Source organism: Neltuma alba, unplaced genomic scaffold (assembly GCF_004799145.2).
Source record: "Neltuma alba isolate B1F8T4 unplaced genomic scaffold, ASM479914v2 tig00010245_pilon, whole genome shotgun sequence".
NCBI lineage: Eukaryota > Viridiplantae > Streptophyta > Magnoliopsida > Fabales > Fabaceae > Neltuma > Neltuma alba.
In genome coordinates, this window is record NW_021635173.1 from 566,886 (window position 1) to 593,928 (window position 27,043).

The 27,043-nt window shown below is 30.4% G+C and overlaps 1 protein-coding gene across 8 annotated transcripts; it reads left to right on the forward strand.

Annotated features, from left to right (window-relative positions):
- The first annotated feature begins 2,185 nt into the window (after nt 1–2,185).
- LOC114755251 (probable S-adenosylmethionine carrier 2, chloroplastic) lies at nt 2,186–27,043 on the forward strand. 8 transcript variants are annotated; one of them, XM_028944117.1, is made up of 12 exons: nt 2,186–2,199; nt 3,951–3,954; nt 20,603–20,728; nt 21,267–21,343; nt 22,006–22,096; nt 23,073–23,126; nt 23,212–23,307; nt 23,627–23,716; nt 23,960–24,011; nt 25,655–25,716; nt 25,813–25,893; nt 26,488–27,043. In XM_028944117.1, exons 3-12 carry the CDS (start codon nt 20,633–20,635, stop codon nt 26,629–26,631), a joined length of 843 nt encoding a protein of 280 aa, XP_028799950.1. In that variant the 5' UTR covers nt 2,186–2,199; nt 3,951–3,954; nt 20,603–20,632; the 3' UTR covers nt 26,632–27,043. The 8 variants fall into 8 exon arrangements, with proteins under 8 accessions (XP_028799950.1, XP_028799947.1, XP_028799944.1 ...); XM_028944114.1 differs by lacking the exons at nt 2,186–2,199; nt 3,951–3,954 and adding exons at nt 19,275–19,389; nt 19,953–20,059 and having other exon boundaries at nt 20,646–20,728; XM_028944111.1 differs by lacking the exons at nt 2,186–2,199; nt 3,951–3,954 and adding exons at nt 19,275–19,385; nt 19,953–20,059 and having other exon boundaries at nt 20,646–20,728.

The following is a 27,043-nucleotide window of genomic DNA, read 5'->3' on the forward strand; positions in this document are numbered from 1 at the left end:
CCAATTTTATAAGCACTCTCCATTATCGTCGCATTGCAGAAAAAATTAATTAACAAATTAAATTAAATTTAAAAAGTCAGAATTCTTCATGACGCGGAATCTGTCTCCATCCCTACTACGGACGGCGACGCGTGCTAAAACGCAGCTGCTTGGGGCGCGTTCCATGCATTGGCCAATAGAAGTAGTACACGTGGAAAGAATCTAGTGGGAGTTGAATCTTCTACAAGATTCTCCGATTAGTGGTTAAAATTTGCTTACAGTTAAAGTAAATAATAATGATAAATGATGATTAATGCCTCCATCTTTTCACTTTTTTTTTTTTTGACCAGCAATCCATCTTTTCACATTTAGACTTTTCAAAGTTGACAATAAAAATGTCTAAAATGAATGGTGATAACTGCCTTACGTGGATTCCCATTTATTACTTGGGCTGTTTTTAATCCATAAATTCCATAGACGTTGGTTATAGTTTGACCAATGAACAGTTTAATATTTTATATTATCTTCAGTCTTTAATATAAGATCTTGTTTGATTTTTATTTTGATCCTAAATACAAGACATTAATCTACTTTGTCTCTCATATTTATGTATTTTTTTCAAAATAGTTCTCCTAACAATGGTAGTTATAGCCAATAAATTTAATTAGCAAGGATATTTTAAAAAAGACAACATATATTTATTACAAATAACTAACTTAACTTCTTTCCTTAATCTCCTCAAATTAGTTAACTAGCTCTTATAATCAAGACCGAAGGTAGTATATTATTATTTAATTAACACTGAAATGAATGTTTTTCATCAATATTAAATGTTTATTGGTATTAATGATAATTTCTCCAATCAGTATTTGGGACTTCCGCCATTCTATCATGGATGTTAGATAAATTTTCCTTTGATTGCCAAGAGAATCCCAAAAAAAAATTAGCACAGATTTGTTTCTACGTAATTGATTGAATCAATTATCTGAATTTTTAACAAGATATATTCGATAGTGTTAGTAATTGAACTAATATACTGTAGGTCTTAAAAATATAAATGAAATTATGACAAAAAAATTAAAGATGATGTTATGATTTTATTCAACATGTTATTTTTAATCAATTATTGTCAAAAGTAATTTGTTTTACCAGCATTATCATAATTAATTCTAATTAAAGTGATGGTTTTTCACTTTAATTATTTTTCCATAAGCATCTTGGCAGTTATGGTAATTACGTCGTGCACAATGTGAAAGAGAAGAAAATAAGTACTACCTCCGGTCCTAATTATAAGAGTCAATTGAATAATTTGAAGAGATTAAGGAAGTAAGTGGACTTAGTTATTTGTCCTAAATAGGTGTTGTATTTCCTAAAATATCCTTACTAATCAAGTGTATTGACTAGAACTATCATTGTTAGAAGGGTTACTTTAAAATATATATATATATATAAATATGAGAGACAAAGTATTTAGGATTAAAATAAAAATCAAACAGGATTTTATATTAAGAATAAGAGATAGTAGTAAATAACACAGAATATAGCTGGCAAACCACAAAAAGGAAAAACAAAGACTATAAATTTGTCGTATCAATAAGGGACATTTAAAAACGAACAAAAAATAAAAAGAAAGTCAAAAGTGTTTGGTTTAATAATCGCAATAAAATTTCATATTAAAATAGTCAAACTCAAAAGAATCGCTTATTGTGGATAGAAATGACGCCGTTTCGAATCAGCTAACGTGGCTCCATTGGACTTTTCCTATAACGTCCAAAACACCAAATACAATTTTTTCAAAAAAAAAATTATATTACTTTTCTCAAGATTTGATTTGATCATACATAATTTTTATTTCCAAAATTATATTAAAATTTAGCATTATTTAACATGTAAGTTTTAAAAATATACAGGTGTCACTCGTGGACTTCATACTGAAAAATAAATATGACATATTATTGATAATTTATTCAAGTATATATTTTCAATTTATTGTTGAATTTAAATCGAAAACACTTTTTTTTAAAAATCAATCTGAAGCATTTTCTCTTAGTAGGAGACACTTTTGTGCTTATAAAATTAATAGTCAATGAAACTAATTATTTATTTTGTCAATTTGGAGAGGGAGGAAAAAGGGCGGGATGGATAAGTCAATATGATTTTTAAAAAAATTAATTAAAAGAATTGGAGACATCACTGTCTAGCTAGCTTAGAGGGATGGATGTTGGCAAAAAAAAAAAAAAAAAGCTTAGAGGGATGGATAAGTGCATTTTTAATTTGATTTTTTTTTCCTGAACATTTTTCATTTTGATATGATGTTTGGTTTTGTTGCCCAACGGTTGAAAGGGAAAGGTCGGTTTTTTTTCCCCTTTGGTGTGTGCAATAATGTCTTATCATATTATTTTTTAAATGTTATTTTCAAAAATACCGGCTAGGAATATTGTTAATAATATCATCAATCATTTTCGCTAAACAATGCTATATATATATAATATACAGTAAATAAGTTATTGATATTGTGGTTCATTATTTAGAATTCATAAAATTAAATACTGCTTATCAATCAATATGAAATATGGAATTCATAAATGAATATATTGTTAGAAAATTATAAATCTTGTGAACATAAAAATTAGGTTTAGATCTATAAATTCGCGAAGGCCACCAAAAAAGATCTATAAATTGGCCCTAAGATAACTTTATTTGCACGCTTTGTTTATTAAATCATAATATTAATTAAATTTGTTTACATCAAGAAAACTAATAGATAAAAAATATTATAAATATGTTTATATTTAAGATCGGAGAAGTAATAATATATATATCTTTTAATAAGTATTGAGACACAAACAATCCACTAGTACTTACTGTCATATATATTAAAAAAACTAATAAAAAATTGTTAATATTCGTGCTTTTCAAAAATTTATTACTTTTTTGGTCTTATTTTTAAGGTAAAAAAAGTTTTTTTTAATCTTGTTTATAAGCTATTTCTTCAAATTTTTAACATAAATGTATTGTTTTGCCCTTTATTTATTAAAGTATAGATATTTTTTTAAAAAAAAGTGTATATGTTAAATAAAAATAAAATTAAAAATTATTATATTTTAATTAAAAAAATCAATATAGTTTAAGACTTTTTTTGTATGGTACATGTGAAATGTGAACCATACGATATTACAAGATATTTTTTGAGACAAAATCAAGACTCACCGGCCACAAGAATGATTCGTCGGCTCCTCCTTTATGGATGCGGCATGCGGGTCCCCAGAAACGGGTCTCTCCCGTGTTGCCGCCGATTTTTTTAATTTCTTTTCAAAATTTTCCCTATTTTTCTGCCCATAAATTATTAATTTAAATGTAAGATTGACTTGCGCGTTTATTCTCGTATCTTATCTTTTTTTCAATAACGTCCTCCTTTTTTGATCCTTTCGCCAGATTCATGTCGTTTTAAAGCTTTATCTATTGTTTCAATGTTATCGAACTATGCAAGAATACAGTCTTCTAGTATTATCTCATTCTTAATTATAAAATCTTATTTAATTAGGTAATACTATAATACTGTTTATAAATAAGATTTTATAATTAGAACAGGAGATAATATTATTTATTATAAGACAAACAAAAAGATTTCATCTTATCCTATTTGTAAATTGCATTATTAAATTTTTAACATAAGCATACAAGTTTAACTTCAAACTGGATTTTATATTAAGTATTGAAGCTAGAATTAAGTAGAGGTAAATTCAAAATATGTTAAATTTAGAGATAAAGTTGATAAGGTTTGCAGTTTCTTTAATATATGAAATATACTAAAAATGACTTATAAATAGAACTAGTTTGATATATATTTTATTCTTAATAAGCTTACTTTCCAATAAAAATGTTATTTGTTAATTTATTTAATAAATTTTTATGTAAAATAAGTTTAGGTGAATTGCTATTAATATAAGTAATTGAGAAATTCTATTGAGTTAATACAATTTTTAATCCCACAAGTTTATCTTTATTTTAGTTTTAATCCCTCAAGTTTTTTTCATTTAAAACATTGATTCATATAATCCAATAAAAATTTAAATCATTTTACCTTTTGAAATATCAAAATTTATAGTTTGAAACTTGAGGGAAGAAAATTAAAATAAAAACAAACTTGAGAAACCAAATATTATATTAATCCAACTCTGTTATAGTTATTTTTGTACATTCAATATACCATAGGGAAAGAGGAATACATAGAATTCAATATAGTATAGTAAAATAAGAAATTGAAAGATTTTGTTGAAATTCTTGGTTTGGAAATTTCCTGAAATGCTAATGATAGGTTCTTCTCTCTATTGGAACAATATGGCTATTATGCTCATTACAAGACTTGTTGAAGAGATAAAATATAGCCAAGATATATCTCTTTTTTTTAAAAAAATTAAAGGTTGAATCAATCATCATAACAAGAATTGGGTCCAAAATTAAGATATATTAGGGAAAATAAAACTTCCATAAAAGAAAAGCAAATGAAAGTTACAGAGACTCACTAGAGTTAGGAAATACTTTCAGGTTCAGATAGCATTTACAAAGGTTTTTATAGATTGACTACTAATAAGGTGTTCATATCGGCAATGGGTCTAGGTATATAGTTTGAAATGGAAATAAACATTATTTTTATTCAAAAATAATTGAAATAAACAAATAAAACTCTCATAATATTTATAAATAATATTTTTATAGAAATTATTAAATTCTATAACTAATTTTATTTGTATTTTTTTCCTTGAAAAGAAGTCAATTTCATTATCACAAAACAAGATAATGGTAAAAGTTTCAAGTGGATCAGTGAAGCAACTCAACATAGACCTAAACAAGTAATTATGAACAGATAAAGTTGGAGATTTATATTATAATTTGTATTGTTATTATTAACAAATTTGGACAAAGAAATAAAAAGTATGTTTAATACTATTTATAGTTTTTAATATGAGAGTTAGTTGACTAATTTGATTAAATTAAAAAAATTAGTTAAATTAGTTATTTATAATAAATATGTATTATCTTTTCTAAAATACTTTACCAATCATGTTTTTTAACTAGAACTACTATTTGATGAAATATTTAATATATGTAATATAACCAATGCAGGGACTACCTTAATGACCAGAGGTAGTATATTATTATTTTTAAGAGTAAAATATCTTGATCACCCTTTTATTTTGCCTTAATTACATGGATATCCCTCCATTTTGATAACATACATATTAGCTCAAGCCATTAACACTGTTAAAGAATATCCTAAAAAGATTCTTTAAGTATATTTTCTTATTAAAAACCATATTAGAATGAATCTTGTTTACTACTTTGCCTGACATTATACTAAATTTCTAGTTTATCTTTTAATATTAATATTTATTAATGATCTATTTAATATTTTTACTAAATTAACGCATAACTTTATAATTTAATTGAAAACACATATATACAATTACAAAACATTTTTAGCTAATGTATATTTAAAAAATTACATCATAAGTAATTTTTTAATAAATAGATGAAATTAAAAATTTAAATCTATTGTAAAATAAAAATTGTATTTATAAAATTAATTAAATTTATAATATGGTAATCAATTTAGTAGTATAAAAAAAATATTAAAATATGTATTAAAATTATTTTTTAATTTTAGATAAATACATATAATGTGTGATTAAATAATAATTATTAAGTAATATTTACATTAAGATGGGGCATTTTGGTCAAAATAATGGGGCAATCTTATTATTTACGGTTAGCTAACAGTTGTATCTAGGGGTGTTCAATTTGTCCCGTCCCGGTCCCGGTGAGTTCGGGACGGGACAAAAAAAATTTCGGGACGGGACGGGACAGTAACCGGGACGGGACGGGACGCGGGACGGGGTCGTCCCGTCCCGTCCCGTCCCGGGATTTTTTTTTCTTTAAAAATTATTTATTAATAATTATTATTAGATTATTTAATTTATTTATTAATGATAACTCTTATTTTTATGGTGATTTGTAGTTCTTAAGTTGTAGTATTATCTCAACAAAATCTCCTTCCTCAATAAAATAATTCATAAAGTCATTATATAGTGTTTTTTTTACGATATTTTTTTTACAGTATTATTTTTACACCTTTTTTATGCTATATAATTAAGCTTTCTACATAATATTTTTTTATAATGTTTTTATCTTTAAAAGCCCAATAAAAAAATAAGTATTATAACATAAAAAAATTCATATAAAAAATGATAATATCTTTTTTTTTTTAAAAAAAAGGGGGAAGCGGGACGTCCTGGTCCCGTCCCGGTTCCATCCCAGTCCCGTCCCGGTTCCATCCCAGTCCCGACGGAACTGGGACAGGACCGGGACGGGACGGGACACGGGACAAAATCCCTGTCCCGTCCCTATTCACCGGGACGGGACCGGGACGGGTCCCGTCCCGTCCCATGAACACCCCTAGTTGTATCGATAGAAGTTGAATCTCAAAAGAAAAAAAAAGTTTATACAATATATATTTTAATTTTAAGAGGAATATATATGGGCTTCCAAAATGAAGAAAAAGTCTCTTTAATTTAGATTAAATAGAGTGGCACTTAATTTATTTTAATCTATTTTTAATTTTGCTTTGACTCGTCTGCCGAGCATCAGGTTGACGTCGTTTTCAAATTAAATCTCATTTTGCGAATGGATAAGATGGAATTTATTAAGAAATAGTAGGAGCATAAGGAATAAAATTGACCAACAAAAAAAACATAAGGCATAAACTAAAGTTGAGGTATGGACCCGAGGGAAAAAAAAAACAACAGGAAAAAGAGAAAGTAATAAAGTTGATTGGCCAGAAAAGGGAATAAAGTCGATTAATTCTGGCAAAGTGAAAATAGACGACAACAACAAAATTAATTAAATACTACAAATTTGTTATGTTTCATATTAGGAATATACAAAATTACGTACCCTATATACTAATAATACGTTTTAGTATATATTAAATTAATATAGAGGTATAAATTATTTACCAATAAAAATCATATGATATTTTTATACTATAATCTTCTATGAAAAGTTTGCAAATGTTTTATATTATCTCTCTTATTTGAAATGTAAAAATTATGCGATTAATTTTTAGAATTTAAAAAGATTAATTAAATAGTATTACTAAACTTCCTTTTTAATCATCTGCAATCATTTTAAAACATTTAAAAATGTATATAATTTTAAAAAATATAAAGTGAACTTTTTTGGAAAAGAAAAAGAACTGGGATCTTATAATTTGATTTTTAGGACTGAAACAAATTCTCATATTAATTTTTAAATTAAAACCAAAGAGAGCATTTTGTGTGAAATAATAAGTGCAAGAACAAATGAATTGCTAGGTATTAAAGCATCAAATAATGAAGTCCTTTTTTTCACAGTAGAGCAAAATCCTCCTTTTGGTGATCACCCAAAAAAAAAATTCTTGCATCAAAATTGTGTTGCAATATATATGTAATATCTTTTTTTTTAATTGAATGTAATATGTAGTATCTAAACTTTTAAGTGATCACATAACTTTTTTTTTTTCCTAAAAAAAATCATGCGCGCGCATGTGATCTATTTGTGATATTTCAAGCCAAACTAATCAGAGCACGCAAAAATAAATAATAATAATAATAATAATAATATAAAAAAAAGCTTAAAATAAAGTTACTTAGTGTCAAGACTCGAGAATAATTGATTTAGATATTAGTGGAGTGGTGAAAAAATAACTAAGATTTAAAAAAAAGAAGAAAAAAGAACAACCAAACAGAAAAAGTAAGTTCTAAAAGATTTGTCTCAATCTGAATCACATGTTGCTCTTCTCTGGGACGCTTTTGTTAAAAAATTGTTTAATCCTCAACACGTGACGAACGTTATTCATATGCTAATTTCCCATTAAAATAAATAAAATAAATTATCCAACGAATAAAATAATATAAAATAAAATTAGCGTAAGAGATTATGAGAATAAAATATTGAACGGGCAAACACACAAACGCCATATATATATTTGCCTGGAAATCCTAGGAAGATTTTGTCCCCATTGCTTTTTGCTGAAATTCAATAAAAGTCTTCCCATTGGTTGATCTGTATTTATTTAGAAAACATCATTTTTAAGAGGTCAGACTCCCGATAAAATTTAGCTTTGCATTTTTTAAATATATTTATATATACATTGTTATTTGTTATGACTTGTATGCCAAACAATCTTCATCATAGTCCATTATTTGACTTTTTAAAATAAAATCTAATTATTTAGTTGATCTTAGTTTTAAATGTAAGACCTATTTCTCATATTTATCAATTTTTTTCTAAATTACTCCTATTGGTATTCTCTTAATTACAATCAAGTAGGAGAGAGAGAAAGATATTAAGAAAAATCATTATAATTTATTTTAGAAATAATATCATATTTCTCATTATTAACTAGCTTATTTAATTTTCTTAATCTAATTAAATTTGTTAAATCTATTTTATGAAGGACCAGGGCTATACTTATACATGAACAGTAGTTATAACTTATAAGCCAGATACTGACTGAATCCACTGCCTAGCCCTAGCCTATTACCTGACTCTTAAAAAATATATTTAATTGTATGAATAAATTATAAGCCAAATCTTCACCGAATCAGCCCTAGCCTATTAAACCATAAATTTGACGAATCGTACTTTTAACTCAAAGCCGAATTCATTTGGGCTCGCTAATGGGAGCGAAGAAATATAAAATCGAGCCTGTTTGGCCAGTTTACAACTCTTGATAGGCAAAGGATGGATTCGCCAATTGATTGTTCTAATCAATTCACACGCGTTGAGTTTTAATAGCATGGATTGTAGGATTTATTCCCATAATAAAATATATTTAATTTTTTAAAATATATTATTTTTTTAACAAAAAATTGAGAAACACAAAATAAATGTTTGGTAACAGAGCAACCTGATCAGTTAATTCACAAGGAATTCAATTAGAAATGGGACATTTAAACCCTGGCTACAAGATCAGCCCTCTTGTCTTCATTAGGATGGTCTCTCAGGACAAGTCAAGGAAATCATTATTATTCTAAACACCATTTGGCACAAGCGGAATCTGCCTTTGCAAGTTTGCATGAAAATACAGTCTTAAACCCGGAAAAAGTCATTCAAGAAAGTCTTACTATCTTACAAATGACTTTCTTTTTTATCAAAAAGTGGTTCATCAACAAAGGGCCTCTGCTTGAAGCATCCCATTGCTCGCAGCTAGGGGTAAAATAAGCCAGATAGTATAATATCTTAATTTTTATTCCTAGTATTTAATTAATTTTAGAAAGATTTTAATGTTTAATAAATGAGTTTTATTATCTAGTTATTCAAAAAAAGAGAATTATTAAAAATAAAATTTATAAAATATATATAAGAAAATTATTGAATAATAATAAAACGGATAAAAAAGGAAGAAAATGCATAGAACATGAAAAAATATAGGGTTCTAAAATGTAATTTTGTCTCATTTTAACATGGGGTCTTTAACTGAAATTGACCCCAAAAATTATACTTTAACCGTTGGCAGTGGGGTTGAGACTTGAGAGCGTCATCTTCCTTCTTTTTCCTCGTTCTCCAGCGCGGCTCTCTCATTTTCTAGTGGGGTTTCAACTTTTGCAAATCATCTTGGTAAGTCAAATAACTTCCTTTTATCAAATTCTCTTTATAAAAATTTTTCTATTCATCTAAATCTATCTAATAATAGTAGTTTTATATTGTTTAGAGAAAATTTTTAGATTTAGAGTTTGGAGCAAGTGTTGAGTTTTAATGATAGATGAACAGTATTGTAGAGCTATTTTAGTTGATCATTTCTATTAGTTTAGTTTTATTTTTGACTGACTTAATATTTTTAAATGAATTATTTTAGTTAAACAGATATTTATTTGTGGAAAATATGATATTTCTACTATGAAACTGTTGACTAAATTATTTACTTAGGTGTATTTGATGCATATTGAATTTTTAATGGTTGGTTTTTGAGATTTAAGCTTGAGATAGGATTTTTAAATTTTAAATATGATAATTTCTGATTTTAAAAATTTGAGAAAAATCTGTATTAAAGTAAATATTTTTGAAAGGTTTAAATGAAAATTATGGATTGTTAGGATATATTAATTTTTGTGCTAAAAGACTTAATTATGGGTTATGCGAGGTTTGGATTTTAGCATAGAATTAGAAACTTTAAAGTTATATATATGTATTAGCTCAAGTAATTAATTAAATAGCTTGTGTATTAATATGTAAATGTATTGGTTGTGTAGATTAAATTATTAGATTGTTGGTTGAGCATGGGATTAACCTTGTGGTAATCTTTTTTCTAATGGGCGAAAGGTAACCACTTTCCACTTATTATCCATACTCGTAGGTTGTTTGTGATTCGTTTTTAATTATAAAATATTATTAGATTATGAAATGAGCTATGAAATTATGTTAAATTATGTTGTTATTAAAATTTATCTTATGAGACTTTCTTTACAAAATATATATGCGTTTACAATTATAATGATCTCATATATTATGAATTAATTGAGAATTGAAAATTTGAATTGATTTTGATATGTTGATGGTTTATTATGATACATTATTTTTGAGTATTGATATGTGAGAAGTGGTGGATGTTGATGATATGAACTATATCAAAGAAGATATAAGGGGGTGAACTATGTATATTTGAGGATATGAGGTGATAGGGCCATCAGGTGTACACTGATTAGTCCTTTGGCCCAATTACTCATTATAGGGCATTGACACTAGTAGACTAAAAGGGGAACCCATAGTCCGGTCTTATGCTATGTGGATTTTGGCTGGTCTATATCACTTGATCGGTGAGCTTGTCTAATTACCAGTCACATGGATGAGGATTTAGCCTATGGGTTCAGTCAGAGAATATAAGGTGGATGGATAAAAGGGATGTGTGTAACATCACCACTTACTAACTAGAACTAACCATGATAGAAAGGACTAAAACTAGTAAACATACCCTATCATGGTTATTTAAGAGCAATCACATCACTAAGGGGCTAACTATGATAGAAAAGCATTCGATCTTAATAAAGGCTATCGTGGTTAGAAAAGAATAACATATATTTGTAATCATGGCAAACATGGTTATAAAACAATACGCCTCTGAATGATGAATTATAATAACAGTTTAGATTTGACTATATTAGTCAATACTAGCAACAACTAAACTTGCAAAAATTGTCATTATCACATCGTGGATCCACAATAATTCAATCACATGCAATCTAAGGGCCTCGGGCCCACTACCAGCACTTTAGTCTAGTGTTCAAACAAAATATACCAAAGATAGAAGGTATAATATGTTCACTAAGTCAAACGACATAAAAATATGAGAAGGTAAAATAAGTCACAAATGAATGCAGTCCTGATGCGTGGCAATATACGAAAAGATTGCATAAAATAAGGTCCAAAAGCTCTGCACTGTCAGCTACAGCTATTGAGTCTTAGGAGTCTTCCCTGAAGGTCCCGCTAACGTATTGTTTCCTGAAAATGGTAAAGCAACGGGAGTGAGACAACGTCTCAGTAACTAAATCCCAACCTATCACACACCCTAGCATGGGCTAGCGAGGTGTCAGGTGGGATGCACAGAGTTAATAATAGTTGATAGACATCTATTTAACATTTAAACTCACAATAATCATATAAGACAAATATTTCCACTAATTTCATGCAGTTGATACATTTCAAAAGAAATAACATACTATTTATTTATTTAAAAGACATAAATATCAATGAAAATCCTATGTCATATGTAATTCATGAACCCAAATCCATCTTTATATCTCCTTATTTCTCCGATTGGACCCATAGGCTAAGTTCTTCCCATTTGACTGGAAACTTTGACAAGCTCACCACACGAGTAATGTGGACCGGCCAAAGAGCATAGAGCACTCGGTGGACCATGGGTCCTCCCTCGAAGAACTAGTGGGGTGTCGCAGTCCCTCGAAGAACTAGTGGGATAATAATAGCAGCCAACCATAGAGCTCCATATGGAAGCCAATACCAAGTGGCAAGTATATGAATCTCAATAACTCTAATTATCTCCTTTCCCCACCCAAAATAGATGCACAGGGTTCAAAATGCCATATTTACATGCATAATCAATGAAATTTCATAATAACACATCATAATCATGATCACCAATTTCTTGCAATACAAACTATGTCAATCGTTTTTTTAAAAATAGCATTCCGCAAGACAGTTCATACAAAACATAATATACTTTTATAGAATTAGTTATAAAGCCGCTCACCAACTTCATACTAGAGCATGCAACAGATAGAAATTTAGTTACCTGGTCTCTTAGCTAACAGTCAACTACAAATAGAGTCCAATCTTGAAAATGCCACAATAGAGTTTATATCTACAAACAAAATTAAAATACTATCTCTATAGTATTAGAGTAGGCTACTTACAAAATTCTACCCTCTAACTCTTCCTTTAAAAATTTTAATTTTTTACTCAGAATTCTAGCCTAAAAGACATTTCTCTAAGGTTTGGAATGAGAACATATATATATATGATTTAGACTTGATTCCTAAATTTTCCTTACTTAAATATCCTTTAATTATTAGATTATATTATTAAAATCATCAAATTCATAATGTAAATAGACAAACTGTAAATTTATAACTTATATTCCATCTTCGAAGGATTTAGATAAATAAACTTAGTACGAACTAGGTTATTCTTACTACAGAAATTAAACCCTTAATCTAACCGTTGAATTTAATTTCCTATCTATCATGATACTATCCTCCAAATTATAGCTCAATCTAACGGTGAATAAACTTTAAAATGCTAATTTACTATTCAGGACTCTATCTGCTAAATCTAAAAGATATAAGTTAAAAACGTACTTAATAAATTGTAACTCAGAGATCAAAATGATGATCCAACCGTTGAAATTAACGATTTGGATGTCCCAAATGGGCTGACCAAATTTTAGTCCGATCCAATGGTTAATAAACTCAAAACTAGCACTTTTCTAAAACTACCTTAGATATGTGCGAAAATTATTTACTCACTTCAAACTCCACTCACTATCTCCTATATATAAGCTCCTGAAACTCCTTCACTCCAAAGATTAGTCGATGTGAGACTTCTATACCATGGTATAATTTTCTAGAATATCATCCATACACACACACTCACACACAAAAACATTATTAAAATAATACTAATAATAATTTGCCTATATCTAACTTTTTTTTATTAACTTAATACTAAAATATATTTATTTATAAATTTAATTAAATACTAGATAAAAATAAGGATGTTACAATGTGAAAGGATTATTGATTGTACTTTGTTATATGCTTTGACAATATGAAATTTTTTTTATTACTATGAATTGGCAATTGTCTCACTTGACACATCACGAGCACTTACTTGTATGTTTGATAAGTAGGATTGTTGGTTACTAAAGCTTTATCTCGTCTTGTTGATTTAACATTTTTTTTCTAGGTAATAGTTCCCATTCGGTTTAGTCAGAGACGGCTCCGAAGCTTGAGCTACTACTGCAAAATAGTAGTGCTTCCACCTTTTGATTGTGTTGAATAGATGTATATTGCTATAATAGGGCCCATTCCACATACTTTGATATGGTTGAGATTGATTATTTTGACAGTATACTTTTGATAACTGTTGTTGGTAGAAAGCCAGAGGCCTTTAGGTGTTTGCATGTGATTTTTTTTTGGGTATGAGTTGTGGATCCACAACGACCTTTGACATCAAATGAATTTTTATTTTAGAAAATTATGAAAGGTATTATTCAGTAAAATCGTGTCATGGGCTTACGGGTGAAAATGATATTCTAGGTTCATAATACCCAAAGCTCTATTCATTGAGAATCTCGTTTTGCATGCAGTTAATTTAGAAAAGCTCTTTTAATCATGATAGACATATTTATAGTTTGGTTTGACTCTTTTCTATCATGGTTAATCTTATGTGGTTTGGGATGTTTATATAACCATATAGCATTTTTAAATATTTTACAAAGTTTCTTTTCTATTATAGTTAGCTTTTTAATACTAATTAATTTAAGAGTGTAGTAGTTTTGTTGTTACAGGCGGCCTATCAGGGCCTGTGCCTGGCTTGGCATTTTTCAATATAGAAAAATGCTTAGGCCTTTTTGATAGCTTGTTTAGTCTAATAGGCCAGGCTTAGGCCTTTTGGAAAGCCTGTTAGGCTTGGCCTGGCTTGGCCTATTTTTTTTATTTTTATTTTATACTTATATCTAGTCTTATTTTAAATTTTGATATATAATTATAACTTGTTTTCAATAATATTAACTGCAATTAAGATTTAAAATATTACTCACGACATTAAAATTCAAATAAAGATAATAATAATAATAAATAATTATTATACAGTATGTATATTTTACATCTTTTTATATATTAGCTTATGCATTTTTTATTATGCATTTTGAAAATTTTAAAATTATACATTTTTTTAACAGGCCTAAGCCAGGTTAGGCTCAAGCTGGAAAAAAAAAAACCTATTACAAGCCACAAGTTAGGTTCAGGCTAGTGTGTTACTAAACAGGCCTGGCCTGTTAAGGATAAAGCCTGACCTGATTTGGCCTAACCTGGCCTGACCTGTTTTTATCCCTACTCACAGCCTGCCACTGCATGGATTATAAATTTTAATGAAAAGAAGAGGAAAGGATTCACGTCCTATTGTCTCATTACTATTTCTCAGGGAAGAGCCCTCCACTCTTTTTTTGTCAACAGAAGACACTCAGATGCCAATTTCTTTCTTCTTTTGAGTTTGAGAATTGCCTTGGTTTAGATTAGATGCAATAGTCAGTGTTTGGGAGAAGACAATTCACACTTACACCTTATCCTTGTGGAGAAAAAGCTTCACAGCATATATCAACGCTTTTGGTGTTCGGTCCAGCTCCTTACTGCATGGTATTTCCTTTTTATCCTCTTATTCTACGGTTCATTTTACGTCTGTCAGTCTTCTTGTTTTTTCCTTTGTACTTAATTTCCTTTTGTTCTTCTACTACTGTAACTTTCTAGCTTTGTACATGCTTTGTTAATTTTAATATTATTTTGCTTTTTTTGGGGAAAAAAAAGAAATGGGACCGAAACGTAAGAGGAGTCTCTCCTCCACCCTCCTTTTTCAAACATATGCATGAGGCCTTATGTTTCTCTTTCTCACCCACGCACAAAGCGCACACAGAGGGGAGATTATTCTTTGTATATAAAACACGTGTGAATGTGTGTGTAACTCTGTACTACTATATATTTCCTAATAATATAATGCTCAACACAGGTTGATGGCTAAAACCAAAGAGATAAATATCCATATAAAAAAGAAACATGTCATCGGACGTAGCAAACGTAATTAACAACGATATCTCCAAAACAATAATTATGCAGCAACACAGTTAAATCAAATTCTCATTTATATATGTATCGATATTCTTAGGCCTTTAATTAAATTCCATTCATATTATTCATCTTCTTCAACAGCCCCCGCCCCTCTTATTCAGCCTTGGCCACACACTTGTCAATGAAAGAACACTGGGCCCAGGTTTGCTTACTTCTTCTCAGAATCTGAGCCTTATGCATCTTAAAGTCCTTTGAACGAGCCAGCGTCTTCGCCAATTCTCTGTGACACTTCTTCCCTGCCACCTTCACGAGCTTGTTACAGCAAACATAGCTCACATGGATTCTCTTATAGAACAAGAAATCTGCCACCTGTTGGCCACACTTGTCTGTGAGCTTCTCGCCGCACTTTCCCAGCCAATCGTAGTATCCCTTATACGGTTCCGGTGGCAACTCGTGGCCTTCCAAGATCTCTTCTTCTCAGCTGATTCTTCTTCTGCTAGGGTTTTTTTAACTGCACATGAAGAACATATCAGAATGATGATGCAGAAGACGAGAAGTTGAGTACTGTGTTTTCCCATTTTAGGAAGAAGGTTTGCGTTGGAGATTTCTGTGGAGGGAGAAGGTTTCTTTATATGTGGTGGATTGTGGGGGAGGGGTTGAAGGGGGTTACTGGTTTGAGAGATGCAAGTTATGGGCTTTTAATTTCTTCCTGTGAATTTAATTTTTTTTGAGTTATAGGATGATTATTATACTAGGTTTGAAGGTTGATTCGTTACTTACGTTACAAAAAATAATGTACGTTTAGGTTAAATTTTGATTTGATTTGCTGGCGTTTACAAAAATTATATACATATAAATCTCCTCTTTATATGTAGATATTTATCTTAAGTTGTGAAATTTTACAAATGAATCCTCTTATGCTCTTATAGATTCATGCAAATAAATTCTGTGTTAATAAATTTGATTGGCGCTGGCACACATAGATGTTCCTGTTAGAGGGTTTGCATGCATAACAAAACTCAAAACTCAAAACTTGAGGAACTATGAGGAAAATTAGATGACCTTAGTCAATAGCATAAGACATATTTAGATGAGGTTTGATTGAATGAAGTGATTTTGTTCCTTAACTCAAAAACAAATATAATTTCACTGAAGCTCTGATTTTTTTAGTTAGAAATCAGAAGAATGTATTTAAAGTTGATACCTCCATATTATCTATGCATGTAATTAAGGATCCTCAACGAACAGCTTATTACAAAAAAGAAAATTAAAAGGATGCTTAACAGAGCATTGATGATATAAAAACACTTTGTTAGATCCAATGGTTACGTTATAGATTAGTTTTTTGTGCACTTTGTTAGATCCAATGGTTATAGATAGTTTGTTGTTGGCATTGGTTATGGGTAATTAATTGTACACAGCAAAAGAACCATTTTTGAACCCAAGTACTCCTGAATGCACATGCTTTCTGAACAATTTCAGCAAACTTAAATGCTATGAGGGTCCTTCCTTTCCTTCATGTCTCCATATTTTAAACATGCTTTGGAGGGAAGCCGAGCAACTGTCTTTCTGCTACAGAACAATTTGTGAGGAGGAATGAAAACTGCACGTGAAAATAATACCAGTGCATTCACAGATGCATTTAACGCTTTTTGTTGCCTCAGTTTAATAAGACAATACTCCTCTGGTCCTATTTTATAGGACAGAGAGAAGACTTTTTTTTCTCTCCTATTTATAGGACATGAGAAAATTTTTTATATGGATGTACTATTTTATCCTTTATTTATTATTATGTGTGACTTTATTTATATAATGTATAATGTATATTAAACAGGGATAAGTTACAAGATGTTTGATTTTAAATGAGAGTTAACGAAATTTAAGATTTTTCTTGATGTGAATAAAATATGTTGGAAATGATTTATAAATAGAACTATAATATGGAAATGCTTTGTTCTGTGTATTTACTTGCATTAATTAAAAAGCAAAATGTTTTGAGTTCGGCAGAATTGATTATGAAATATTCAATCTATTAAGATAAGCACCCGGCAACGCACCGGGAAGAAGGGGATCTAGTTTGAGAAAATATGAGGAAAGTTAGAAGGGTTTATTAATTATTAATTAAGTTTTAAATACAAAAAGAGTTATTTGCATGCGATTTGAAGTCTGGGGGAGGTTTTTTTGGGGTAATTTAATGTTATGTTTTAATTTTATTTATCGGTTTTGTTTGACAATTTAATTTTGTTCGCAGCATTATTTTCAGTCTTTAATTTTATTTCATATTTCTTTTCGATGAACGATTTTATTTCATATTTCAATTTAGTCTTTTAATTTTACTTCAGGGTTTTTTTTTCATGTTTTTAATTCCATAAATTTTTTTTTTTAAAAAAAAACTACTCAAATATTGACGGCTTTTTTTTTTTTAGTCAGTACTCAGTAGAATTCTGGTTTGATTGAGGCATTTTGGATGTTGACGAAAACTGAAAGCGTCAAATTCCAAGCCTTCCCCTATCATAAAAAGATTTTAAAAAGGTAAGATTATTCGTAATTTATAAAAATATAATTTGGTATATATCTGAAAAACTTAGGAAAAATCACTTAAAAAGACACTTAAATAATCCAAATTCTTATTTGGGTTACTAAATTTGTCAAAGTCTTAATCAAGTCACACAATCTAAAGAGAGATTTTAAAATTTTATGAAATGACATTAATGCTCATTTCATTGGAAACCTAGAGAGATGATGATTTTCTATCATTTTCATATTGTGTAAGAGCTCTCAACAAGAAAAATTTAGCATCTACCAGTACAAAGTTGGAGAATCGATTAAGAAGGCAATGATGAGTTAGTTTTTATATTTGATCTTCCTCCCTTAATAATCATAGTTTTATCCTAACAGAAAATTGTTCATTTATAATTGAAACATGTTAAGTGCGAAACGGAACATATAAATTTTTAAGATTGTACTGTGATAAGGTTTTATTCAAAAACTTATTATAAGTATGTTATGTTGATAGAGAGTTGTTAATTTAGAATTAAAATGTTAACTTTTAAGATTGTATTAGTGATTAAATTTTATTCAAAAAATTGTTGCTATAGAGATAGAAGGTTGTTAATTTAGAATTGAAATATGTTAATTATGAAATGGAACATGTTAATTTTCAGGGTCTTATTGTCATCAAGTTTTATTTAAAAACTTATCGTAACTGTGTTTGGAAGACATAAAGCTATTAGTTTAGAATTGAAATTTGTTAACTATGTGATTGAACTTATAATTTTTAAAATTGTATTGTGATTAAGTTTTACTCAAAAACTTATACAAGTTTGCTATGGAAATAAAAAGTTATTAATTTAGAATCGAAACGAATCAATTGCGAAATGAAATATGTTTTTTTTTGTAAGTATATATATATTCCTATTGAAGATAATCATATTCGAGGCACTGACAAACACTAAATGCGAACTCCTCTTTTAGCGGGATTTGAATTTTGATTCATCAAGTTGTGAAGGACTGATAATTTTACTAGACCCAACTTCTATTGATCGAAAGCCTACTTTTTTAACTACATATTACTTTAAGTATGTTATTTTTTACGACAATCATATGATATCCAATAGCATTAGTCAATACATTTTAAAGGATTAGCTTTTTTTTTGGTTAAAACCAACATTGTTAGTTTTTTGGCCAATTAGTATGTTAAAATTTTTTTACCTTCATTATATATCACCTTCCATCCGCCCAGGTAACCCAAATCCAGTTGAAACCCATTGACGGAAAAGTAACCCGGAGGAAGCCCAAAATGAAACCTAAAATCCAGTTGAAACGCGATCAGTTGGGTCCATTCATATGTCCAATAAATGCAAAGCGTGACGTCACAAATTTTAGAAACCCAGCATAAACCCCTTGGTGTTCGAACGTATCAAACGGCTCTCAGTTGAAACTCGATAGTTAAAATTGCTGAATTCGCAACTAAACAGTCATATCTACTTACCGGCTCCGAAAAATTTGGTTTGTAATAGTCAGATATCACTCCTCTCTTTATTTAAGATGTGATATTTGTACATGTCAAAAAGTTCGCGGATTGATTCGCTCTCACTGGGAATAGTTGCTCAAGTTGTTATTACCTGTCCTCAGCTTATCGTCAAATTATTTTATGTGATCTTCTTTGCAATTTTAGTATTTTTGCTGTATAGTCTTCCGGTTACGATTATCACGTGTTAATTGTCCTCTGTTTTGATGAATGTAGATAGATTGATTGATTTTATGTCTACTCTTGGATAAAATTCACCTGGGTGTCTCCTGAAAAGTCAAATTGAGGTCAATTATTGCTCAGTTACTGAATATGTTAGGGTTGGAATTGCGTTTTCATACGATTGTTGCCCAAGCCTTCGTCATGGTAGATTTTTCAATTTTTGGGTCTTCTCTTTTATGAGTATAACCTGAAGGAGCTGTATAGTGGTATTGCATGGAAATAATCTCAAGCTTATGATTGACTTATTCATTGTTTTTGATTGTATCATCTTATACTTTATCACCTTTCATTACCTATCGCCAACAAATGACTCTTCTATACAGATGCATTATGTCTGATATGTCGGCATCACAAAAGAAAGCAAATAAGTTGTTTATGTCGCTCAAGGAAGGAGAGAAAAAGCCATTTGACCTTTTACGCAGTGTATATGGTAAGTGTTGACATTGAAAGTACACAAGACACCTAGAGGTTAAAGACGATGCTTGAAGTCAATGAATTTGAGATGTATAAAGTTTGTCCTTAATTTTCTTAAGGCATCAACTGAGATGCAATGCAAATAGAAGCATTGCAAACTGTGTTCCCTGGAGAGAAAACTGTGATCAGGAACACACACGGAAATCTTATCCAATAAATTTGTCTCTAGTGTTTCCTTGGGGAGGTTCTACTAAGGTGTAGATGGATTATTTTTGATGCTGAAGGTTACAATTCAATATTCATTGTTGTTGCCGTGTGAATAATGTTTTTTTTTTTAATACCATGGCGATGCAATTCTTTATGTAACCTCAATGCACCAATAACTTACTTATTGGTATTAAAGTAGAAAGTCGGCTACTTTGAAAATCTAAATCGCCATATTAAATATTTACATACCTTGAAAATTTTGTTTTGCCATTGATCACGGTGACCTTGTTCTGTGTTCCGGTGCAAAAATTGAAATTAGTCAAATATTACATTTTTTTCAATCCATCTCCTTAAATATAATGATGTTCTCCATGGTTTGCTAATGAAATTTGCAGACGGGTGCATTGCTGGAGGTGCTGCTGGTGTTGTTGTAGAAACAACTTTGTATCCAATTGACACTATAAAAACTCGACTCCAGGTGCTTTAAGTTTATTGAGTGTAATTTTTTTTTTTTAAAATACTTCATCTCTCAATAACTTGTATAAATTTACACTTGTACATTGTTATCCATGAAGTATCAAGAGTGGTTGTTAGTCTTAAAATGCTGAGGCATAACACTACTTTCCTCATGTCGATTACAGTGTGGCCATCACAACTGGTTTCATATCACAATTTGAACTCTGTGAATGTCATTAATTACTTTTTAGATAATATGTGGTTCACATTACCCTTATAGATGACATGTGAGACTTTGTCGACATGGAACTTTGTGATTTAATCAACCGTGTTTTCCCAATTTGTGATATTTTATTTTCCTTGAACACGAATGCTTGATTAACAGTCATATCATTCTGCACAAAGTAGTTTATTTTTACTTTCAATCACGTGCTTTTGCTGTTTATCCCCTTGCAGTCATTGACCATTTGACGTTGTCTATGTTCAATTTCTGGTTTGCCCTTCTAATATGCATTGTTAATAATTTTGTTTCAGTTATTTTACTGTTTTTCTGATAACAGGCTGCCCGTGGTGGAGGGAAAATCATTTTAAAGGGTCTATATTCTGGATTGGCTGGAAATCTTGCTGGTGTCTTACCGTGAGTAAATGGTTTATCAAGTAATAAAAAAAAGTAGACTTTTTATTTCAAGTTTTCTTATATGTCATCTCCTACGCAATCTGTATGTGATTATTTTAATGTTGATCCTTTCAATCTGTAATCTGAATGTCATTTATGATCATTCAGCACCTCCAAGGTAATAATTGATCATAGCTTACATGTAATGAATTCATGCTATTTATTTTAAGCTGCTGTTTTTACCATTTAGGAGTTGACAAGGAATTTTTATTTGTCCTCAAATCGTCCCTAGCTTTCTGTAAAGATGGTTTGTGCATCATATTTGAATCTTGTATAAAAATTGGCAAATGGCATAGGGGCTATCAATTATTGTTATTTCTGAATATTAAACTTTCCCAGGATACTTCAGAATCCACGGCTTGATTGCTTTTTATATAATACATATCATATTGTAGGTTTAGGCACTACAATGTACAATATAAATAAAAGTCATTCTATTTTACTGTGCATGTGCGCAAACACAGATCATGTAAACTGAACCTTTTCTACCAATATTTGACTTGCGAGAAAATCACGTTGGCCTTTATAAGATCTCTTAATCTTTGGCAATAGTAGTGGGCCTAGCTGATTGAATTGCATGGTGCTTATGCCTGATAGACCATTCTCTCTCCCATTCTTTGTAGAGCGTCTGCGATTTTTGTTGGTGTATATGAACCCACAAAACTGAAACTGCTAGATTCCCTGCCTGGAAATCTCAGTGCTGTTGCTCATTTTGTAAGTTGGTTCCATATGAAAAAGGACAATCCATTTGTTATTATTGAAGCAATAATATTTAGCTTGCAGCTTGCACAACAGACACTTGTGTGAGAATAACATTTTTTACCACTCCACTTTTTATTGCCTTCTAATGAGCTGAGATATATCCTAGGATAAACAAAAAAAGGGCGACAACAAGTTTCACCTGTGAAAGTGAAAGTGAAAGTGAAAGTGTTAGCGAATCATTCCTTAATATAATATGAACTGTAGGAAATCTGCAAAGTATCAGTCAAACATGTATAATTATTTTGTTAACAGTTCATCATGGAGATTCATTTTGCTTTTATGTTTTGCTAAGACAACTGACTTTTGCAGTTCAAATGAAGTCAATTGCTTTGTATGCTTTGTTTGACATTGTAAACTTAAAAATTATAGCTTTGACAAGAAGTACTCTTTAATCCAAAGTAGAGTAATAAAAGGTATTGGAAAAAGCAGGCAAATAAATATATGGAAGGAAATAAGTCCCCTGACATAAAATTTGTGGCTTGTGTTTAAAAATTACAAGCAGTGAATTTTAACAGCATTGCACGAAAACACAATTTGTCTGTCTTAAAATAAAGAATTGGGTTTTCAGACATGTTAGTGTGTAAGAAACCATTTCTGACTAACAAACTGATGACAATGTAGAGTTTTTAGGCTTAACGTGTTATTTACACCTCACAATTTTTAATTAGACTTATTTTCTGTTAAAATGAATGAGTTATTTTGTTCCTAATATTGAGACCTAATTTTGGATTGATGTTAATATTATTAAGACCGTATAATGACCCTTATGCCCTGTACCTTAAGTGCAATATTGGATTATTAATAACACGTCTTAAATTCTTAGTGCTTTGTTTTGTTTAATTATCAGGGTACATATAAAAGTATCTTGAATGCACGCATTTGTGTATGAGTGTGTGGTTATTTTAATAGTCCTGAGCTCAATATATAGGTTGCAGGTGCCATTGGTGGTGTGGCTTCTTCTCTTGTTCGTGTTCCAACTGAGGTAACTAGCCTTTTCTCTTATATTGTCATATTTTTTCAAACTTCCATGAGCTTGGAATTGAATCAATTGATGACAATGCTTATAGGTTGTTAAGCAAAGAATGCAAACTGGACAGTTCAGTTCAGCTCCTGCTGCTGTCCGTCTCATTGTTGCCAAGGAGGGTTTCAAAGGTCTCTATGCGGTATGTAGCACCTAGTTGCAACTGGCATGTTGTAGGAATGACCATTTAAGCATTTGTGTATTACAACTGATTGAGTAGATTATTGCGCTGTAACTTGTCCTAGTAGATATTCTCATTTCATTTCTTATTCTGGAAGAAATAAAACTTTGGATTGGTTTATGTCAAAGTATGTGTGAATATGTTGATGCATGCTGGACTATGATGACAACGGCAGTGCCATCTTTTGCTGATCTATTTAGTTATCATGTATAGGACCATATGCAAACCTTGCTCTTGTTTTGTTTGCCTTGACTTACATTTTATTTTCCTGACATTGCAGGGATATGGATCCTTCCTGTTGCGAGATTTGCCATTTGATGCCATACAATTTTGCATATATGAGCAGCTTCGGATAGGTTATAAGTTAGCGGTAACAACATATATGAGTCCTCTTGGTTTTTAAGGACATTTTGATTGGGTTTAAATTACCTGTAAATGAAATTTTTGGTTCATGCCATGGAATATTTCACAAAACTAAACCGAATATGTTCATTGCAACATTGCCATCAATTTAAATTACTTATGGGATGTGGCATCATCTTGTGGAATATTATGGTAATTTAACATTGTAGAAAGTGGTAATTGTTAATATTTGGTTTTGCTCTCTCTGCAGGCCAAAAGAGATCTAAATGATCCAGAGAATGCTATGCTTGGTGCTTTTGCTGGTACTTCATTTCCATTATTTTTCGGGTTGAAACTTGATAGTATATGCATGACTTTTTTTAACGTTGTTATAATAACTTTTATTTTTTTTTAAATCTTGTGTGCTTTTATTGTCTATCTTGTTTCTGCCACCTTCTGGAGCTCTTGTCAAATTGTACAGCTGGCTTTCTGTAGAATTTCTAGCTGACTTAATGGTAGAGGATGGATGTCATAATCAGTAAAGTTTCCTTTTCTTGATTTTGTGTGTTTGGTTTTGTGTTGGAAACCATCAAAATCATGTTAAACCAGACATGGACTTAGTGTAAGAAGCCAAGTTGAAGCAGTATGAGAGGCGCTGTCATAGTTGTGGCTCAGGTAATAATGTGTATGGCTGTTGCTCGAAGACTACATTACAATGGAATATGGTAGAATGCTCCAAGACTAAACTGCTACTTGCTTGTCCCAGTCTACATTAGAGTATGACAGGACCGTGTGAAAATATGTCAAAATATTTGCACTCTTGAATTGTTGCTGAGACTTCCAGAATGTGACCTATGTTACATTAGGACTTCTTTAATAAATGAAAATTATATGTAAAAGACTAGACGTATGGATAATGAGGTTGTAACTTGTATCCTTAGGAAGTATTGCATGAATTAGTGAGGCCCAAAACTCCCTCTAGGAAATATCACGATAAAATTCTCAATCATGTATTGATACAGCTAACAATTTCAATAAAATAAAGTAGATCCGCGGAATTTATAAAGTTTTGCTTGTTAGAAAAGGGTGAGATGGAAGCAAAGTGCTATACCATTCATGCCACATAGGATGAATCAAAATGAGTTGTAGATTACAAGGATAATATATCAAAAACTAAAAGACAAGGGATTGAGTCATAGGTGAGACAAAAGTTCAAGGATGAGTTGCTAATTGAAAGATTGAGTTATAATTATAAGAATTAAAGTTGAAGGACTAAAAGATTAATTTTCTTAATATCTAATATCTTTACATCAGCTATTAATTTCTATAAACCAAAATAGGAATAAGGCATCGTTTGCAATCATGGAAGTTGACGTGAGAAAGCAAGCAAGAAGAGAAGTATCAGATGCTTATTTTGAAACTAGTTAAGAAAATTGGCATAACTTGTACCCCCTCTAGTCCCTAATATAGGTGCTGATGGGGGGTTGAATTTTATTCTAAATATAAAATCTTAATTCATTTTGTCTCTCATGTTTATTATTTTTTCGAATTTAATTTACTTAATTTATAAACTGATATATAATCTAATGTCGCATTAGGATATTTGAAGATTATGTCACATTGGTTATAACTAACTAATTATTTTAAGAAGATTAGGTCACATTTTTTTTATAATCAACAAATTTATCTAATTTTTTTAATTTATCCAAATTAATTACTTATCTCTTATATTAAGGATGGAAAGGAGCAATTAGTTGGTTTCCTTTGTCTTGGGATGAAGATGGGAATATTTCCTGGTCATTGTTGAGATGCGTTCCACTTATTGTTTGTTTGAACTTTAAGTTGATAGAATCTTATTTACATGCCTGCTGCAAACGAGAAAATAATAACTTAGAAATTAAGGAGTTTATATAACCGATGGGTCAGCTATGTCGAAACTGATAATGGTTAATTTGATAACCTGCAGGTGCTGTAACAGGAGCAGTTACAACTCCTCTGGATGTTGTAAAAACCAGATTGATGGTTCAGGTTTAGATAATCTGTCCTTCCTATTACTCTCCATGAAAAATGTGGTAAGTGGGTTTGGCTTGCTTTATGATTTGACATTTGTTGTGCTCTCATCAGGGATCACAAAACCAGTACAAAGGTATTAGTGATTGTGTGAGAACAATAATCAAAGACGAAGGAACTCAAACTCTCTTCAAGGTATGACTATTTCATACTATGCAGTGTTAACATTTTTTTTTTTTTTTAAATCATACTTTGTAATTCTCTTTGTTATAATCAAATTCCAAATGGTATATACACACAAAATGATGCGTCTGGTTTCATATTGGATCCTGAACTTGTGGCTTCGGTGGATTTCAACATAAAACCAGATATGCTCTTGGATACATATCCTGTGCATTACATAGAATATGAGCAATAAATTGTACTATTTACAAATTATGAATAATGTTAATTAGTGTCAGATTAAAAATAGGGTTATTACAATGTTAGTTCCTTTTTTTTTTGCCAACACAATGTTTGGTCCTATTGTTTCTTGCAAACACAATGTTTGGGCTAGATTCTTATTAAAATATAGGGATTAATGTTTAAAATGGAAAAAAATTTCTTGAGGGACCAAAACTTATTGTTTGAAATTATAGAAACCAAAACTAAAATGAGGGTAAACCATAAGGATCAAACATTGGGTTAACCCCTTAAAAAATAATACATTGATATGTTGATTCCAAATGGCTCACTTACAAAAAAATTTCGCTATCCCTTTTGTTTTATTTCCCTCCTTGTTCCTTACAGGGTGTGGGGCCAAGAGTTTTGTGGATAGGCATTGGAGGTTCAATTTTCTTTGGTGTTCTTGAGAAGACAAAGCAAATTCTTGCCCAGAGGCACCAGCAAAATGAGGCCGAGAGGCCAGTTTCTCCTAGCTCCAGAATGAGCTGATTCTCTAACTCCACTAGTTTTGTATCATCCACGCCCTTATATTTAGAAAATTCATCAATTTCTTTAACCTTAATTCGTATGATACCATTCCTAAAGAGGGTGGAGAAATGCAAGTTCGGCTGTAATAACCTTGTGCACGTTACGTTTTTAGCCCAAAAGGCTCGAGAGAAGATTTGTTGAGTAATAACGTAAAAAAAGGGCCCCGAAGTTAGATTTGAATTGTTTAAAATAAGTGATGCTCCTTTTTGTTAGAGTAACATCAAAAGAGCCCAAGCCCATCACTGATGCAGGCTATTAGTCCGGCCCATTTCCATAGGGCTACGTGTCCCTATTCTCTCATGTATTGCCTTTATATATCAAGTACTGTACAACCCTGCAAATCATTAAAATTAAATGAAATATTCAGATTCTT

Coding starts and splice junctions, on each gene's coding strand:
- LOC114755251 (XM_028944110.1), top strand. CDS start 19,936: ATGACTCTTCTATACAGATGCATTATGTCTGATATGTCGGCATCACAA. Junction 22,097..23,072: donor TCAGTGCTGTTGCTCATTTT/GTAAGTTGGTTC, acceptor CTCAATATATAG/GTTGCAGGTGCCATTGGTGG. Junction 23,308..23,626: donor GTTTCAAAGGTCTCTATGCG/GTATGTAGCACC, acceptor CTGACATTGCAG/GGATATGGATCCTTCCTGTT.